The 18183-nt window shown below is 40.9% G+C and overlaps 1 protein-coding gene across 1 annotated transcript in view; it reads right to left on the bottom strand.

The window, feature by feature from the left end:
* Nucleotides 1-1095: 1095 nt before the first annotated feature.
* Nucleotides 1096-18183, bottom strand: part of WIF1 (WNT inhibitory factor 1) — a 38541-nt gene continuing 21453 nt past the window's right edge. Inside the window, exons 4-10 of the mRNA XM_048302234.1 lie at nt 15310-15450; nt 12092-12187; nt 10442-10537; nt 9009-9104; nt 5020-5115; nt 4330-4425; nt 1096-1925 (exon numbers count right to left, since the gene is read on the bottom strand). Coding sequence (XP_048158191.1) covers nt 1804-1925; nt 4330-4425; nt 5020-5115; nt 9009-9104; nt 10442-10537; nt 12092-12187; nt 15310-15450 — 743 coding nt within the window. The 3' untranslated portion in view covers nt 1096-1803. The remainder of the gene's footprint in view (nt 1926-4329; nt 4426-5019; nt 5116-9008; nt 9105-10441; nt 10538-12091; nt 12188-15309; nt 15451-18183) is intronic.

The following is an 18183-nucleotide window of genomic DNA, read 5'->3' as shown; positions in this document are numbered from 1 at the left end:
CACCTGCTATTTTTAAGGAAGCACTTTCTAAGAAATTGAGAGGAGTAGAAGAAGTTCAGCCAAAATATCTGAGGAATTTTGAGTAAGAAATTTCTGTGCTTTTTATTGTATCACGTGACAAACCACTTAATCTTTGCTACAGGAAGAACAAAAAGCATGCAAATGTGACATTCATGTTTTTACACAGCTCCTGAGGCATCCCCAGACATACAGAGCAGCTACATATTTCATCTCAACCTAATATTAATGTCCTCCTTTCATGACTTTTAAGAAAAATATAAAAAAATGTTTCCTTCATCAAGAGCTCACCCCAGGTTTTCATCACCCAAGTGTTTTCTCCTCTGCCTCAGGCTGCCTCTTTTCTATCTTTTTTTAATCTGAAGAGAGTGCTTTTGGGACAGCACTGACTGTGGGCAGAGGTTGAGCACCTTTCCTGCCCATATCTCCTCTTGCTGCCCTCAGTGAAGGGAAAAGCCCAGGTCTTATGCTTCCAACTACATGTTATTTATTTTTTTATTTGTCTCCCAGATAATAAGATTGCCAGAACTACAGTATAGCAAGGGTCAGTAATAATTCATTGGATATTTACTGTTCTTCAGTGCAGACAGACACCATGTTTCCTGCTTCCAAGCCACATCAAATTACAAATCATGTAGCCCTTGACTGTTGCAAGAGGCAGCACCCAAACCTTCTACAGTCTGATCACAACAAAACACAGGACCATCACCCTTGAACAGGAAACATGGCCAGGGCTGGACTGTTACCTGCTGGGACAGAAGCTCAGAGAAGAATACTCTGAGTACCTGGGGTGCCACAAACTGGGCACACCAACATGGGTGACTGGTGGTGCTGGGGGGAAGGGAGGACCTGGTAGAGGACAAGTACAGGGAGCGAAACATGTGGCCTTCCATGTTATCCCCTCCTTGGCAAAGCCACAAGAAGAAGTTGCTTTTCTGAAATATTTTTAGGAACTGTGGGGCTAAAAGCAGACACAGGGAAAACAACCCCACAGTGCCACTGTTTTATGAGGGTGCTCTAGAAAAGCCATTGTCCCAACCCAGCGCTGATGAGACCGCAGGAGGCCACACAGAGCAGTACTCAAAAAACTAAAGCAGGATCTTTATTTTATACATAACCGTCAGTATAAAAAGTTTATTACATAAGAGCTGTTCTGTTTACAATATATTATACTGCTTCAAGCTGATGCAGAAACTTCATACCTTATAGCTCTACTTTGTTTACAATATATTATGTCGGTTAAATGGCGTCACTGAAGTTTCTTTTTCATACACAAAACTGTAAAGCCAAAAATAACATTGAATTGAGTTATTCAGTTTTTAAATTAGGCAACTTATTTATTTAGTTTTCTTAGGGAAAAGTCCAAGTACACAATTTGTAAAAATTTGTAAAATGCACCTTTCTTTTGTCTTAGGCAAATTACATCTGTAGTTACTGAAATAATTCAGGGTTAGCATCTACAAGGTTTTTTGATTGAATATTATTGCTTAATTTTTGGAAAATATTTGCAGCTATATAACCAAAAAAGGAAGTTTAAATGTAAATGAAATACAGTACAAAACACCATCCAAAGCACTGAAAGAAGAAGCCTATATAATCATGCTACAGAAGTATTTATAAAACTTAAAAGGGATAGTAAGTGTCAGCTCAGTGGTTTATAATGAAGCTAATAAAATTCCAGACGGTAATTTCAACTGTAATGAACAGCATTTTAACATTCAATCCATGAGAGGTTAATGAAGGCTGTGAACTTAGTGTAACACGAACCATTTCAGATGTTGGAGTTCACCAGATATAATTAGATTCGGGTGGAACGTGCCTCTCCTCGGCCCTTTTCGGTGAAGGTGTGTGCTGCCTGTGCTTGCTGCCTGCCGGCCTCAGGGCGCTCAGACCGCTGGCTCTGTACCCTGGAAAATTATCCATTTCAAGAAAAAGAATCTGCAGAAGTGGGCTCGTGATCCACAGCTAATATTTCAAGTGGAAACCGTCTCACCCATTTGAAAAATGATTTTACTTTGCCTTACAAAAGTGCTCATGCCTCTCTGTTACCCCTCAGGAAGAACGAAATCTTGCCAGACAGAAAGATCTTGACCTGGCCAGGAAGCCCAGGGACCTCAGCACACCCAGGCTGTCACTCAGCCCTGGGTTCACGTGTGTATCCCCCACACCAGGTAGGTGACAGTCATGATGATCTGCCAGCAAAAGGCTCTAGAATGGCGTGTAAGCAACCCCCTGGGGAGAATCTGCACCAGCTACCTGAGCTGGGCTTTGGTTTATGGCTGAATGCAAAGAAAAAGAACAGCAGTGATCGTAAACACCTGGGGAGGGGGAAAAAGCAGCCTGAAACAGGCTTAGTAGAGTTGCTTTGTTGTAGAAAATGAAAGTGAACAATAAAAATGGAATTCAAAGCATTATGTTGTAATTCTTTATAGGTTAATTTGCCCATCTCATTACTTAAAGCTCATGGAAATTACTTTCAAAAACAGAGTCCCCTGTTCAATTTTTTACCACTTCTTTTTAAGAAAACAGCTTTACCAAGGAGCCATTCATTTGATTGAATATGAAACAAATCTCTCAAGCCAACTATAAATCTCCTCTCAAGATCTAGTAATGTTTGGTTTCAGTTGAAAAGAGTGAATTGCAGTGCATGCACATGTATGGACACTTAAAATGGGGGTGAATTTTGCCCAAATGTCCATTTCATGGTTTTTTTGCTGAATACAAAGAGAGTTTTGCTGTACTAAACACAGCAGGACTGTACCCAAACTCCAAGTAATGAAGGATGAAAAACCTTGGAGTTGACAATAATGTGAGACTATTGACTTCTCATCACAAGGCAGGTATGAGCTTTGGTTTTGTTGTACAGGTAATTACTTCTTTGGTGATGGTCACCTAAAGTATGCATTTGTTTTCATTTGCTATCTGAGTTCTTTCTAAGAAGAGTATGACAGGACGAAAAAGTTCATACTGAACTTACGAACTGTAGTTCATATTGGTTCGTTTTCATACATCTTTTTTCTAACCATAGCTTATATTAATTGTATTTCTCCTTCAGAGAATAGCATGAATACTTAAATACAAATCCACTAGGTAACAGCCGAAAAGCGGACTCCCAATTTTCACAGCAAGCCTAATTTTCACAGCAAAATCCATCTTAGTTGTATAATACTCACTTTTTAATGAAAATACTATATTTATTCCAATACATTTTGGTGTGACAAAAATCATATGCATCAACAGGTTTTAATAAAAGTGAACGTTCAGTTGATGCTGCAACGTGAGTTTCACATTTCTTATGGCTGATTAGTTTTGTAGCTGCAAAATTTTTCAACATTTTTATTATTGGCACATAAAACACAGCATATGAGTTGGCAGCCAATAGTGATAAAGGTAGGTATCTTATGGGAATATATAAAAGTTGTATATTGAAGATCTGATGTTACAGTACTGTTGCACATGAAACATAAAATTAAATCTGAAGTTCTTACTGGATATATCCAGTTGTATTTCAAATAATTATACAGTACCATTTTAAGCCCAGTGAAATGACCAATTGCTACAAAAGATGGCAAATGCACCAATAAGCACAACAGAAATTGTTTTGAGAACTTTAACTTTGCTTTGGGGCAATGCATTTTGTATGCTGTGGAATATGGGTGGGAAAGAGGAGGAGAAAACTGTGAAGTTGCTAAGCACTTGTTTCATATTCAATCAAATGAATGGCTCCTTGGTAAAGCTGTTTTCTTAAAAAGAAGTGGTAAAAAATTGAACAGGGGACTCTGTTTTTGAAAGTAATTTCCATGAGCTTTAAGTAATGAGATGGGTAAATGAACCTATAAAGAATTACAACTTCTTGCATAATTCTTCAAGTTTTCCCCTAAATTTCTAAAGGACATTCTATTTTTTTCTGAGTTTTAATCAGTTTTAAAACACATCAGAGTTTTACTTTTCAAAATGCCTATGCAACACTTCAAAGCTATCTGATTTACTGAGGAGTATTGAAGGGCTTGGATCCCTCCCATACTATGGGTGGAAGACATGCAAGGTCCTCCTCTGATGGATACCAGATTCTGGAATTTCTAATACAAAAATGATCTTGGTAAAATACTTTCAAATTATAATGAGTTTTTTTAAGGTAGGTAAAATTATGGAGTATTGAAAACCTTTTTGTTTTTTTGATTAGATTAAAGAAAAAAAGGAGTGCATTATCATAAATGATGCTGGAAAGGCTCTTGAAGCAGTCATTTCTGTATAGCATCGGGTGTGTAACACCTCAGATACAACGACCCTCAGGGTTTGTTTCTCACTTACTTTTATTGCAGTGTCTCCCATGCCAGCCTTCTTTGCACTGGCATTTGTTGGGCTCCACGCAGGTGCCGTACAGGCCACAGCTGGGTTCACAGACAGCTGTAAAAAAGTGAGCACATACACCTGACCTCTTGACATTTCATCCAAAGACAGTCACACATTTGCTTTCCCTGCTGTTTCACTCAATAGGTTGGTCCTGGCACAGGCTAGGTCTCTCAAGTTAAATCTATGCCTTTGCACAGAGTGCAGTCAGAGCCCTGACACAGTCCACACCCATCTCTTTACCTGCAAGGTCTGGCTCAGCCTCTGACAGAGAGAATCAGGTTGTATAGCAGAGCTGGGCGTCCTCCAGAACCAGTGGGAGAAGGAGAGTAGTCCCCAGGATCCCTCTCACAAAGTGTTCTCATTGTATTTAAACATGGCGAAGTAGTGACATTTTATTAAGCATTTCTCTATTACTAAACTGCTATTGCTGAGCTGACACACTGCTGTTTTATAGAAACTCAAGAGGACAGAAGAGACTGTGAGGAGACTTCTATAAAAAAGTATTTCTGGTTTCATAATTTCCTTAAGTCTGGTGTAAGCTGTATGTCCAGAAAGTTAAATAACTTGAATTACTTTGACAACAAACAATTAGTACTGACATGAGCTTGATGTTCCCACAAGGACTGATGGAGTGGCTTTGGTACTTACGCTTTGAACACAGGTCTCCCTGGTAGCCTTTGGAGCACTTGCATTTATTCTTACCGGTACATTTGCCTCCATTTCGACAGGGTTGATGGCATTTACCTAGAAATCGAAAACATAGACATAAACAACAGTCTTAGTCCCCTGTGTCTACTGGAGACAAGTGTCTGACGAGCTTGCCTTGCACCAGATGTTAGAGTGTGCACTATGGATCCACCAGGAAGACTCTGCTACAAGTCTGTGCTTCCAATTTATAAGCCTTCTTCTCTGAAACTATGGTAATAATCTGGCATGGCCAAAGCCTGTGTGACCTTGCAGCTTTTGCCCAGATTTGTGCCACTCTGACTCTGCACAATCCCCCATGTGTCCGGTCAGTACTGAGTCCTGCTCTCCTCCCCCTTTATGGGGCAGGCAGCACTGCCCAGACTATGCGGTTCCAAAGAGAGGGATCCAAACCTGAGGGGCCCTAGCACAAAAAAAATCTAGTGACATCTGAGAACAATAAGATACTCAGGAACTGCCAGGTATGGCTGCTACTTGCAGACAATAAGTAGATTGGCTGGGCCTGTCAGCTTGTAGCACAGGCTGGGGAGCACCGCGGTGCTGTGGACGGTGCAATGAGGGATGTTCCACACGGCAGCTCAGAAACTAAAGGCACATTAAATATACATGCCCTTCTTTCCTGTTTACAAAGAACAGAGCAACTTTGCTAACAGTAATTGGAACTGGCAGACATTTTTCCAGGCTCTTGGTCTGGAAATTACTTTCCCTCACAAACAGGCTTTGCCAAAGGCGTAGGCTGGGTCTGGTGTTGTTGTTGTAGGAAGTCTTGTTTGGCCCTGATAGCCTGGGACTGAGGAGGTCCCCGCTGGTGGGGGAGATCCACACTCAATTTCTTGCTGGGCATGACACACCAAGGACCTTCTTCAAACCTAACGTCAAATGTCCCATCATCAGACTGCCTATACCTTGTTAGAATTTGTCTGCAATACTGAACTAATTAAATCTTCACTCATCTCTAGGAGGGGAAGCACAGCACCCATGAGCTCAGTCACTCCCAGGCTGAGGGAGGCTCACTTGTCACCTCCCTGGGCACTCTCAGGCTACCAGGAACTGCACCCTCACTTCCCTGCCACCTTGGTGTCAGTATATACCAATGCAGCTTTTCTCATTATTGTCCAAAACCATTTTTATCTTTTCTAATGCCACTACACTTTCTAGATTCTTCAGAAAAGAGAAAAAAAGGCACCCTTCCTAGATTCAGCACTTATATTTACCTGAATCTGTGAGCAAAAAAACTCTGGAACCTGGGGCAGCAAACTGCTTCCTTTCCCCTTTTTCCCTTTCCTTTTCCTTTTCCCTTTCCTTTTCCCTTTCCTTTTCCTTTCCCCTTTCCTTTTCCCTTTTCTTTTTTTTTTTTAAGAAAGGTATTAACTGAGACCTGCACATGATAATTTAAGCGTCAACACTGGCTGGCTGTGCTGAAAGCCTCATTTCATGATCACAGACTGCCCTCTTGGGAGCTCAACATCACAGGCAGCACCTGCTCAGGCCTCAGCCCCTGCAGACCTCTGTGATGCACATGTGTATTGTCAATATAAAGGAAACACTCGTTCCTATTGTACATAATTATTTTAATAGCCCTGAAACAAGTTTCATAAGCAGGTGATGGAACAAACTGTGCTAAGGAGAATTTCTGTAAAAGCTCAATTTCTCTGCAGGAGCCTCTGGGGAGGGAAAATTTAGGCATTCTAATTTGCAAACATTTGCATTCCAAGTAATTAACAACTGGAAAGAGCAAAAAAAATCCATGAATTTTCGTAATTCTTTAAGTAAATTGGGACGATATGGGTCAAGAGATGTGACACCAACTTCCACCAAGTTGCAACAGGCAAGCATTTGGCTCAGCATAGCTCAATTAACTTTGGACTAAGATATTGTCACAGAATGAAGGAAAGAGTAATAACTCTCTCTGTTATTGACTGAGAAATGGAAAAAGCAGCAAAACAGCTGGTGACAAATAGGGGAGGAATCCAAAGCCAAATAAAACTCTCTGGATTCAAAGTGAAACACTAATTAGAGACAATGCAAACCTATAACTAGAAAAAAATCTGGAAGAATGCTTGTTAGTGTTGTAGACTGGGTTCAGCAGACTTCCCAGGAGTCTTACAGAGGGATTCAATTATTATGCAAGCACTGAAAACCTACACACAATGTTAAAAAAAAAAACCAACAAAAGCTTGCAATTTTCAGAAGATGGCTTTCTGCCTGTTGAAAGGTTTTCTCCCCTCATTATTTTAAGAATCCCATGACTGAATGTAGCTGGCCGTGGATCTAAGAAAATGGACTGAGTTGTGTTTCTGCTCTGGTGTTTCTAAGCCTCTTCTAGATTTTTTTGCAGTCTTCCACTGCTGTGCTGGTGCTGGTGCAGTGCCCAGAGGTGATGACAGCTGTCAATCACAGTCTAACAATTGCAGTCCTGGCTTTACTAGAGCCAAAGTAAGTGCATAGCTTTCCTTGCTCTCACTGACATGGTCCCAGTTTAGGTCTTAGCATACCATCATCCTGAATTTGTTTTTCTTTCTTTTGTACAGGAACTAGCCTACCGCCTGTATTTTAGTTAATTTAATTTGAGTTTCACAGGTAAGCCTTTCCTGGAAGTCAAAGCAGTTGCACTTATCCCAAGCAGCAGTAAGCAAATATGAGCTTTAGCTCCTCAGACAGATCAATTAAATGGCCTGCCCTTAATTATACATGCTGTAATAACAGTTCTAAGAATTCTCCTCAAAAAACCACCACCAACATAAAATACATGCTTTTCTCTTTAAATCAAACTTTAATCTTCATCTAAAAAATGTCAACAAAGTTGACTGTTTGGGGACTGAAGAAATAAAAGGGGTTCTGCCAAATAGTCAAATTTGAACTTGATGTAAGCAAAAGTAAATCCAGTGAAAACCCACACTGCTGATCTCGTGGCATATGATCTGAATCATATGGGCAATATTTAATATCATTGGGCAATCTTTTTAAACTTAAAAACAATAAAGCTTTGCTGCTTCTTTTTCCCTAAATTTTTAATGATGTAAAAAGGAGTTGCAAAATACCTTAGTAATGCATAGAGATAAGGTGAAACATTTACATACACCTATTGTTAACCTACACGTGAATACTGAGCAAAATGTAGGTCTTACAGTATCTGTGTACTTCCTTTGCATAGTAATTCACTTATTATTGTGTATTGGCTGACAGCAAGTTAAGAGTTTATTTCCACGTGTTTCCAAAGTGATAAACTGTTCCTAATTGCGAGAAGAGCTTGTTTCTATTCATGCATATTAAAAAATCAGCATTTACATATCCTAGGCCAAATACTGCTCTTCATGCTCCTGTGAAGGTGCTGGGGAATATCAGTGGGATTATTTACAGCAGGGAAAGCTTTCTTGCACAGTGTCCTGTTAGAAGTTCTAAGTCCAGGAAGAGTGAGATCTGGTTAGGCACTCTCAAGTTACCTTATGAATGTAACTTTGTATGTTACATGAAAGCTCTCAGCTCTTAGAGTTCAGTCCTCCTTTTGCCCCAAACCTTTTCATTCCCAAATTTCAGTAGCCCATTCAGAGGTGTTGGCTCAAACCTAATCTGCTGTGCCGAAGTGTGATTTGCCATAATGTTTGAAAATAGATGCCCCCCACGGGCTTGGCATGGCAGCACATCTGTCTGCCACAGGGTATGGCTTGCATACTTACGGCTTGAGGATTGTTACCAAGCCTGGTTACTATGAAAACAGAACAGGGCAGGGGGTGAGATGGTGCAGCAATGAATCAAACTTCTAAGTAGGAAACCTGTCTGGAGGCATGTGGCGTCTGACTCGGAGGGTCCCAAACTGCTGTGTGAGACCCTCGCTCTGAGCCCAGCAGAGGCAGGTCACATGTCATCACTCAGGCACTGACACTAGAAAAAGCTGATGTAAATGAAAGCAAGCACACAGAGATGCTACTCACTAATTTCACATTGGTCTCCTTCATAGCCTGAAGGACAAATGCATTTTCCCAGATAGAAACACGTGCCTCCATTGAAACAGGTTGTTGTACAGTTTGCTGAAACAAATAAAAGAGGAACAAACTAAGTCATTAATATGAACTAGGTCTAACTTGGACAATGTTCTCTGCTGCTCATCATAAATAAACATTGAGTAGCTTGTAAAAGCAGGATTAACCTCTTTTCATCTGGTTTACAAAGTAAGACTGAAATGCAGTTGTTCCCACATAATGCTTTACACGGGCACACACACAAGGCAGTATAGAATGAGACAAGCGAACAATACCGCAGTGAGTTCTCTGAGGACAGACTGTGCTACATCTTTATCAACCCCCCCACATCAAGCTCTTTGAAGGATTAAGGCACTATTGCTATTGAAACTGTCAGCGTCTGATAAAAGGAGCACAACCTAGGACTGGAAGCTACTTCTACAAGAGGATACTTCACTACAGTTCTTAAGTAACGCTTTGACTAAAAAGAAACCTTTATGAGTTTTTCTGTGTGGTGACATAGATGCAAATGCTCTGTCTTTCAGCTGCCAAATCACATTGTGTTGGATGTGACTTTTCACCAAACAGCTGGGATTCACATTAATCCTTCAAGACATTGGGAGCATTTAATTTAATTGTGCATTTGAAGCGCTCTCTAAATGTGGTAAAAGTCTGTTCAAATACTAGATACAAGACATGAGGGCATTGACACCAACAGTTTGTGCAAAATAATAGGAAGGTTCCCATTATTTTGTTAAAAAGTCCTCTAGGACCTTTTGCATTCAGTCTTTACTTCATACAGACCTGCAACAACAAATGCAGCACAATGTTCTGCTCTGCCATGAGCAGGTCAGTTATATTTCTGCAGGAAACTACTTGGTTTTTGTCTACATGGTAGCTTAGACTGATCCAAATTACTGTTCTGAACAACTGATTGTTTATTTTTACCCATCATGAGCCCCAATGCAGCAATAAAAAATGAATAGCCGGCGTATTTTTTCATGAGTCTAGATGCAGCACATTAACATACTAAATAATTAGTAAAATTAATTTTACTACAGGAAACTAGAGCTCAAATAGAGATTTTTTTTTTTGTAATTCTATCCCCCCCCCCACCCCCTGCTAGAAATATAAGTGATTTTTGTGGTAAGATCCACAGTGAATCATCTGAAGGGATTATGCAAACTACCCCTCACAGTGTATGGATGCCTGCAAATTCCTGTATTCTTCCAGGAGCTGCCAGGCTGTGCTACAGCATCTATTTTAAGAATCACAATATTTTTAAAACTTATTTACTTATTGCTTGCCTGACTTTCCCAAATGCACTCCTAGAGGGAAGCTGCCACAAGAGAATAAAGAGAGGCTGCTGGGTGCAGAGCCCGGGGCGGGGTTTAGCTGGCGTTTACCTTTGTCACAGTTGATGCCGTAGAACCCCGGGGGGCAGATGCAGAGACCGGGTGTAATGCACAGCCCGCCGTTCATGCAGCGAGGAACACACAGTGCTGAGGAAGGGGAAGAGCAGAAAAAGCATCGCTGGTGGGACAGCAACTGGTATTTAAATACACAGCACATTGACTCGTTAAGCTGCTTTTCCTTCTGCTTATTGTTCTACATCACCTTTGCAAAGTGCCTCTGATAGGGGGTAAAATCTATTGCATCTTTGGTTTGTAACTGGCAATTTCTGTGTAGTGCTACTAAAAAGCGAAGGCTAATTTAAGTTCAAATCTGATTCCATATGTAAGCAGAAATTGCCTCTTGTAGAGTTTAATACCAGACAGGGGAGAGGAAAGTACACATATACACCTACACACTCTGGATATTTAAAATCCCGTCAGACAAGTCCTCTCTATAACTGTATTCTGGTCCCTCAGCTGTACAGGCAGCACTGTCTCAGAGGGGCCAGTAACTCAGTGGGGTTACCAGGCAGGCTTTACAATGAACCTTCCCTACTCCTGCATACCTGAGCATAAGCATGGTTACCTAATTTTGGCTAGGAAAGCCTGCTGCACAGCCAAACTGTCCTGCATGCTCCCAGTGAATCTTCTTTGGAGCCCCTGTGCTCTTCCAAGACATCTCTGCCTTGTGGCCATCCCCAAAAAGCTCTTCAGGGAGGCATGTTAGGGGGCAATGCTTCACTTTGTGGTTGCCCAAAATTGGTACATGCAGCGAGGTTGGGTCCATGCTAGTGTGTTAAACAGTACCCAGCGTGAGGCCAAACGGCCTCGTGAAATCATCTTGTGAAATTGTTGGTGGCTCAGCTTTGTCTCCCCTGACCAGCAAACCCTCCTGGCCGTGGTCCTGGGATGAGTAGTGACCACAGGTTCCTCCCAGGAGTGAGTTTGTAATGGTTTGTTGGAAGGTAAGAGTTTGTTAAACATATGAATGTAAGCGCTGCCAGTTGCCCTCCAGGCTAGAGAACAGTCCTTGATCCTTTGTACTTAATATTTTTGATGTAGCCAGAGCATCAGGGAGTGAATTATTGTATTGGAGTCATGCTGCGGAGGGACTGCCACTGGGAAGAGGAAGGGAGGGATAGGAAGAAGATCTAGTTTCCTTGCCAAGTCACACCAATTTTCTGGTCCTTCACTCCTGGAAGTGTTGGTTTGAGATATTATTCACTAATGGAAAAGAAAGAGAATCTTCCCTTCATCTTCCCATCTTTGTTTTCAGCCTGCTTACAAATCTGATCTTATCTCCAAATAAACAAACGCAGAGCAACTAAAGCACTGTGCTTTGTTTCCCAGCTAGTCCTCATTAGCAGAAGAATTTTATTTAATCTTCTTGCCAGACGGATTCCCTGTGATTAAGGATCACTTAACTATTGCATCAGTTTTTGTTAAATGCAATCTGTGAGAGAGAAAATATTTTTCATGTAAGCAACTCGTATTTCCATTAGAACATGGATGATAATAACAATTCACTTACATGTTTGAACTCAAAATATACGAAGTCTTCAGAACAGTCCATTCTTAATTTTAGGAGAGTCTACAGTGCAGGAGATACAGTTTTCTTGTGATTGATGTAAAGAAGAGAGTTGAGATTTTTTATTAAATTACCTTTCTCACAGTGAGGCCCATAAAACCCATCAGGACATTCACAGACGTGTCTTTCGTTGCAAACCCCTCCATTTCTGCATCCTCCTGGACATTCCGCTTCATAAAATATAACAACAATCTAAATTAAAACGTTATATAATTCAGCTGCCAGCCAGCTCTCAGTAGGTTCAATATATGTCTTCGACACAACAGTTAAAACATTTGCTGGCAGACAAACACTGAAGAAATGGAAATTCAGCTAAGATTTCTTTAAGATAAATTAGTTTCTCTCTTAGCAGTCTACAAATAGAGGTTCCATCATGTGTTCACGTGTGTGATGTACTTGTTGACGGACTGTGCGTTTTGATTGCTCTGCTGCTCTACAAGCACATGAGCAATGTGGACGCTCTGCTTGATCCAGTACGTTCTTTTCTGCGTGGAAATGAGCAGGCAGCTTAGTGCAGAACTGAGCAGACAACCCAGTGCAGAACTTGCATGGCTGGTTAGACCTGCCCTTAGTGTGCAGGACCAGTTTCAATTTCTGCAGCCTGAAGTAGACGTCACTGCAACTTGCATTGCATTAATTACCGCATCTGTTAGTACTGAGGTGACAGTGATGAAATCTCTGTTCATATGAAAGCGTGAGCATCAAGACTAAATGAAAGAAGGCCAAAAAGAAAGATGAAAGCACTCCTGCACAATAGTCCTGTATCACCATCAACACTCATTCATATCTCAATTATTGATCAAATACGTAAAAGCATTTGGCAACACTCGCAGGATTATACAAGGATGAGAAATACCTCTGGGTGCCACCACCATCCTCAAAACATGAGAGTCCATCAAACAAGAAGACAAACTAAATCAAACCCAAAAAGGACTTCTAGGTAGAAAAACAATTACTCAAAAATACCTTCCCAGATCCCTCACAGAGAATAAGGCAGGCAGGAGAGGCTGCCTCCTCCCATTAGAAGAACTTAACATCACTAGGGATCAGTTGTAGGCACAACCTCCTCATCCTGATGCTCTGTCGTGTGACATTCCAAGTGAGAAGGTTCAAAACCTCTGAGGTAAAATGATATGCCTTAAAAGTAAAGCTGTTTGCAGCTGTAGTTATAGTAGTAAAGAGTTTTTTGATCCTCCTGTGTTCTAACACTGTACTCTAGGACTCTTTCTGGAAGTGCTTCTCTCTTTGTACCCAAATGCAGAGCTGCTATTCATTACCAAAAAAATGCATGCCTAAATGCATACCATTTCAAGCAGAAAAATAGGAAAACATAATTTTTTTCTTTGTGACCACCTCTTAGCCACAACAAATCCTCTCTTATCCACAAAATTGCTCCCTTGCTCCCCTCACTTCCTCTGCCAAGGCCTTTCTGTATGGCCAAGAATAACTGGAAACAGTGACTAGGGCCCTGACAGGAGAAACTGGAGCTCTTCACCATGTATGATGTCTTTCAGAGGAAGGAAACTCACCCCTACTCTAACACCAACCAAAAGAAGAAATAAGAAAGACATTTTTATCCTTCTCATCATCTGTCCCAAAACACTGCAGTGTCCACCTTACCAGACACTGGGCAGAAATGGGAATTATTCCAGTATGGGCTGGAAAAGATGATGTGAGAAACTCCTCCTCTGCACGTCTGTAGAGTTTGGAAAATCTTCCTTGTGTGTCTCAGCTGGCTCCAGAAACAAAGGACTGGGACAATAACCAACCCCAGGTTTATTGAGAGGTCATATGATGTAATTCTGCTAAATTGTTAGAGATTACAACTCATATAAAAATGGTAACAACAAACAATAACACAGAAACGATAACTTGGATGAATGCTACTACTAAACTGAGCCCTTCCTCTTTAACACACTGTTTTCCACAATACAGACCTGTAACTCTTCTGTCCCTGTTAGAATACCCCAATGCTATTTCCAAAGTTTATTAAGTTCAATATCTTTGAGCTGAACTGAAAATAAGAAGATAGGAAAAATTTTGTGTTGTATTTACACCAGGCACACAACTTCATACATGAGATCTGGCTGATTTTGCATCCTTTAAGCCTCCATTTTTCTTCCTGTTTCTCTGCCCACTTCTTCTCCCCCTCCTCCACTTTCCCTGGGCTAATTGGCAGCCTCAAGGCTTCAAAGGAGACAAGCAGCTTTTCTATTTAGGCGTAGTGAGGTTTCAAAGAATAAACAGCTCTTGCTCCTGCTGTTCGCCCTTCAAAGCCACACTACAGCCAATTATCTCAGAGAAAATAGTGCAGAGAAGAAAATGAGAGACTGTGAAAGAAGATTTAATAGGAGAAGAATAAAAATCTTTTTCTTTGTACATCAGCCCTGTCATGGGTTAATCCGATACAATTGCACATGATATGGGATAACTATCTTATTTTTCTGATTTTTTCTGATACTGATTTTTCGATTTCCATAGCCTCAGCTTAAAGTGATAATTATAGTTGTTTGTGGTTTATCAAATTCAAATTAATCCAAAAAGTCTTATTACATAGTGTTTATGGTTCATAAATTGGTTGATTAAACAAGTGCTCTCCTCTCCAAGCCAACTCTGCAGTAACTTCATGCTGCTCTTCTTCTGTGTGCTTGCTGCTTGATGACTGGAAGTATTGAACACCAACTTCCACCATTTTACTGGTATCGAAAGCCAAGAGGTTGCACCTGAGCTACAGAGAAGGTAAAGCCAAGTTTTGCAGAAATTTTCTAATTTAAAATTTTTGTATTCAGTTTGGATGCACAAGTTTGAGATGTAAGTAACTAAAGGCACCAAGTTGGAACTAAGGCACTGATAGCATTAATTGATAGCAATGTCCCCACTACAGCCCCCAGAAGATCAGTTCCCCAGATGACGTGCCATTTCTGGAAATATTAACCTCAGCCTGCTTTCACAGAACTAACTCTCCTCCAAGCACCTCAAATCATTTGCTAACAGGGGGTTTTCATATGATACATCTCTATCAATGTCCTTAATGTGATGAGCAGTGAACAGGAGGAGGGAGAAATGTCTCCAAACCAGTCTGTTAAGGGAACTCAGTAAGAAAAGGGTCACTAAACACATAGTAAATGACCAGCAAATGCACACAGAGCCAGAAAGCCTGGAAATCACCAAGATTGCTACACATTGTGTGGCTGCTTTATTTCCAACCTCTCTAGCTCTTATCCTAAATGAGACATAGGACAGTTAGGTGACCTGGTCTAACAGTATTCCAGCATGTTGTCTTCAGTGTTACCTTGCTGACAGGTTTTAAAGAAGATGGCATTCTGAGGTGTCTGGAGAATAATATTGCCTTCTGAATTCATTATGATCACGTTCACTTCAAATGCTGCAACCCCATCTTGTTTTCCAAGGCAAGGAAATCCAACCTGAACAACTAAAAGGATAATAATAACAGTAGTATTTATACTTACATGCACATATATATATACATATAAAAGCATACACTGAAATACTAAAAAAAATAGATCATAAATGTATTTAAGCTTTGGAGGAATGCCATTGGTGAAAACTTGTAACACAGAGACACAGATCACTTTATTTAGAGATGGCTCCAGGGTTAGAAGTACAGCAGCACAGAAGAGCTTGTGCTCATTTGCTGATATAACCCCAACAGTCTACAGCACAGACAGCGGTCTTAACACAACCATACTTTTCTTGCAGATGAGGAAATTACTCATGTGGAAGTATCTAAGGATACATCAAAACAAGCTGGAAGCCTACTTCTAATTTTCTGAGTTGAACTGCTCATTTCTGAGTCTAAATTTTCCATGCTGTCATATGACTTCTGTATAAACATATATTTTGGGAAAAAAAAGTTACTTTAGATAAGTTTTATGGCTTGGATATCACAACTAATACCTAAATAAGATGCTTATCTAACCAAAACTTACTCCATGAAGTGTTGGCAAAATGGTACACTGGATAAGTATGATCATAGGTGCAGTTTTTAAAAAGAAAGCATAGACACCTCACTCTGACAGAACTAGTTAAGTATAGTGATATTTGGACATTGCCTTTCCAGGAAAAGTATACAAACACTTTTGAAATACAAAGAGTTTAAGCAAATAATTAAGGCCAGTAAATCTGGAGTATTTTAATGATGAAGTAAGCCAAATACCTCAGAGCTATGGAATTCTCCGCTGTTATTGTCACAAATGATCTTAAATAATCTTCAGATGAAATGATTTTATCTCTTTTCTTCAAAATTGGCTCTTCTTAGCTGCTTTATAAGTCAAATCCAACTAAGAGAAATTGTTTATTCCTTTCTTTTGAAGCTGGCCTGAGATTTCAGAACTAAATACTGAGCTAACAGCCTTACATTTGGGTTTAGATTGCTTGTTATAAAAGACTTTGCAAGCCATAATTTGGCCATTTTTTGATTTGCTGCCTTGGTAAAATACCAAATAATTTATTGCTGAAACACATTCTGCTTCTGGTAAGTCCTACAAACTGAAAGGTCCCTTGAAGTTCTCATTCTAAAGAAATTACATAGCTGAAGGGTTTTACACCAACCTTTTCAAAGACCAAAACCATGCAACCACGTGGCAAGAAGGAAACTCTTACAGTGGATTAAATACATTTTAAATGCAGTGAACTTCTTAAGCTGTAGTAACCTTCTTACAGGATAAGTGCAGAAAATCAGTGCTTGGATTGGGATGTGTTTTAGTTGAGTAAATTGCAACGGGGAGGAAGACGTGGCAGACTTTTAATGACAGCGCTATAGCTGTATCTAGATTTCACTGATTGGTAGCAACCCCTCTGAGATCTGGCTGTGGTTTAAATGCCTAGGGAAAAATCCAGCAATGCATCTCTAGAGACCAAGGCCACAGGTTATAAACCTTTTATTCCAGCACTGCCCACCTTGGAAGGGCCAAAATTTTTTGACTTACAATATGTCTGAACAGTTAGGCACACAAAAATGCAGTACAGGACCCACCTGTGAGCAAAAACCACCTGGATCCTGGCCAAACTCTGTGGTGGTTCAGAGCTGAAATAAAGCCCCTAAACTCTGCCTCAATCCTTGCATTTTTATGCCTGTTTGAATAATGCTAAGTACACACCAATAGCACTACAGTCAAACCAAAGCACAGAGAGAAGTCCCTTGCATCAAAAAACACAGCCACAAGCTCCCGTGGCCTAATACAGTGCTGACCAGGGCTGGGGTAGGGCAAACCTCACCTCTGGTCCCTGCTTCCCAAATTCAGGGTGCAGTTTACATTTGTCCATCACTGGCTAAAAACAAGGAGAGGGAATCACAGATCTGTACTTCTTTCTGTTAACCATCTTCCTACCACCAGGCCAGAGAACAGCCTTTCCTGCACATATAAATTTCTGCATCCTCTGGAGCACTTGTATCCAGGGCTGCAGAGCAGATGGCTCTAGCAGGAACAAGGAAAGTTTAACTAATTTGAAAAGGAACCTCAGGAAACCTAGTGACTTAAACCTAGCTTAATTTTAGGTAGTAATTACAATGCTCTCCTAGGATGCAGATGATGCAGGTTTAATATATTTTGTCTGGGAGGTCATGGCTTTTCCCATTGTTCAGGAAACCAAGGTTCCCTAAATTGTCTTCAGCAGAAGCAGTCTGAGAGTAACTCCTGTGTGTCTGCACAGCCCTTCAAGTTTGCAAGAAATTGCTTTACCCACTAGACAAATATGCCAAGGCCACCATCAAAAACAGCCTTTAGTCCTGGGTGGGACTTCCTAAGGGACATCTCTGAATGACCAATTTCAACAGAAGCAGGCATGAAAGTTCTGGAGAATATACATACACAGCCCACTGTCACTCTCTACCAGCATGGTGGAGAGAGCAGAGATGGTGCTGCACTCAGAGAAGACACTGATTTCTGCCACTGAGCTTGGAGAGATTTTCGGCATCTTTGGATGCTCAGTGCTTATATTTTACTATCTCAAAACCAGCAGTGGGCAGGGAAAGAAGGTCTCCTGAGCCTGGCTGGTGGGCTGGTGGGGCTGCATGAAATGCACGAAGTAGCACTGTGCCAGCAGCCTGGCCATGCCAGCCTGCACCAGCACTGCACTGCCTGGGTCAGACAGGGACAGGAGGGGCTGACTCGGGCCACTTAGGTGGCCAGCTCTTTCTCAGTCA

Source organism: Corvus hawaiiensis, chromosome 4, assembly GCF_020740725.1.
Source record: "Corvus hawaiiensis isolate bCorHaw1 chromosome 4, bCorHaw1.pri.cur, whole genome shotgun sequence".
Lineage (NCBI taxonomy): Eukaryota > Metazoa > Chordata > Aves > Passeriformes > Corvidae > Corvus > Corvus hawaiiensis.
Note: the sequence above shows the minus strand (reverse complement) of the source record. Positions and strands in the feature narration are given on the sequence as shown.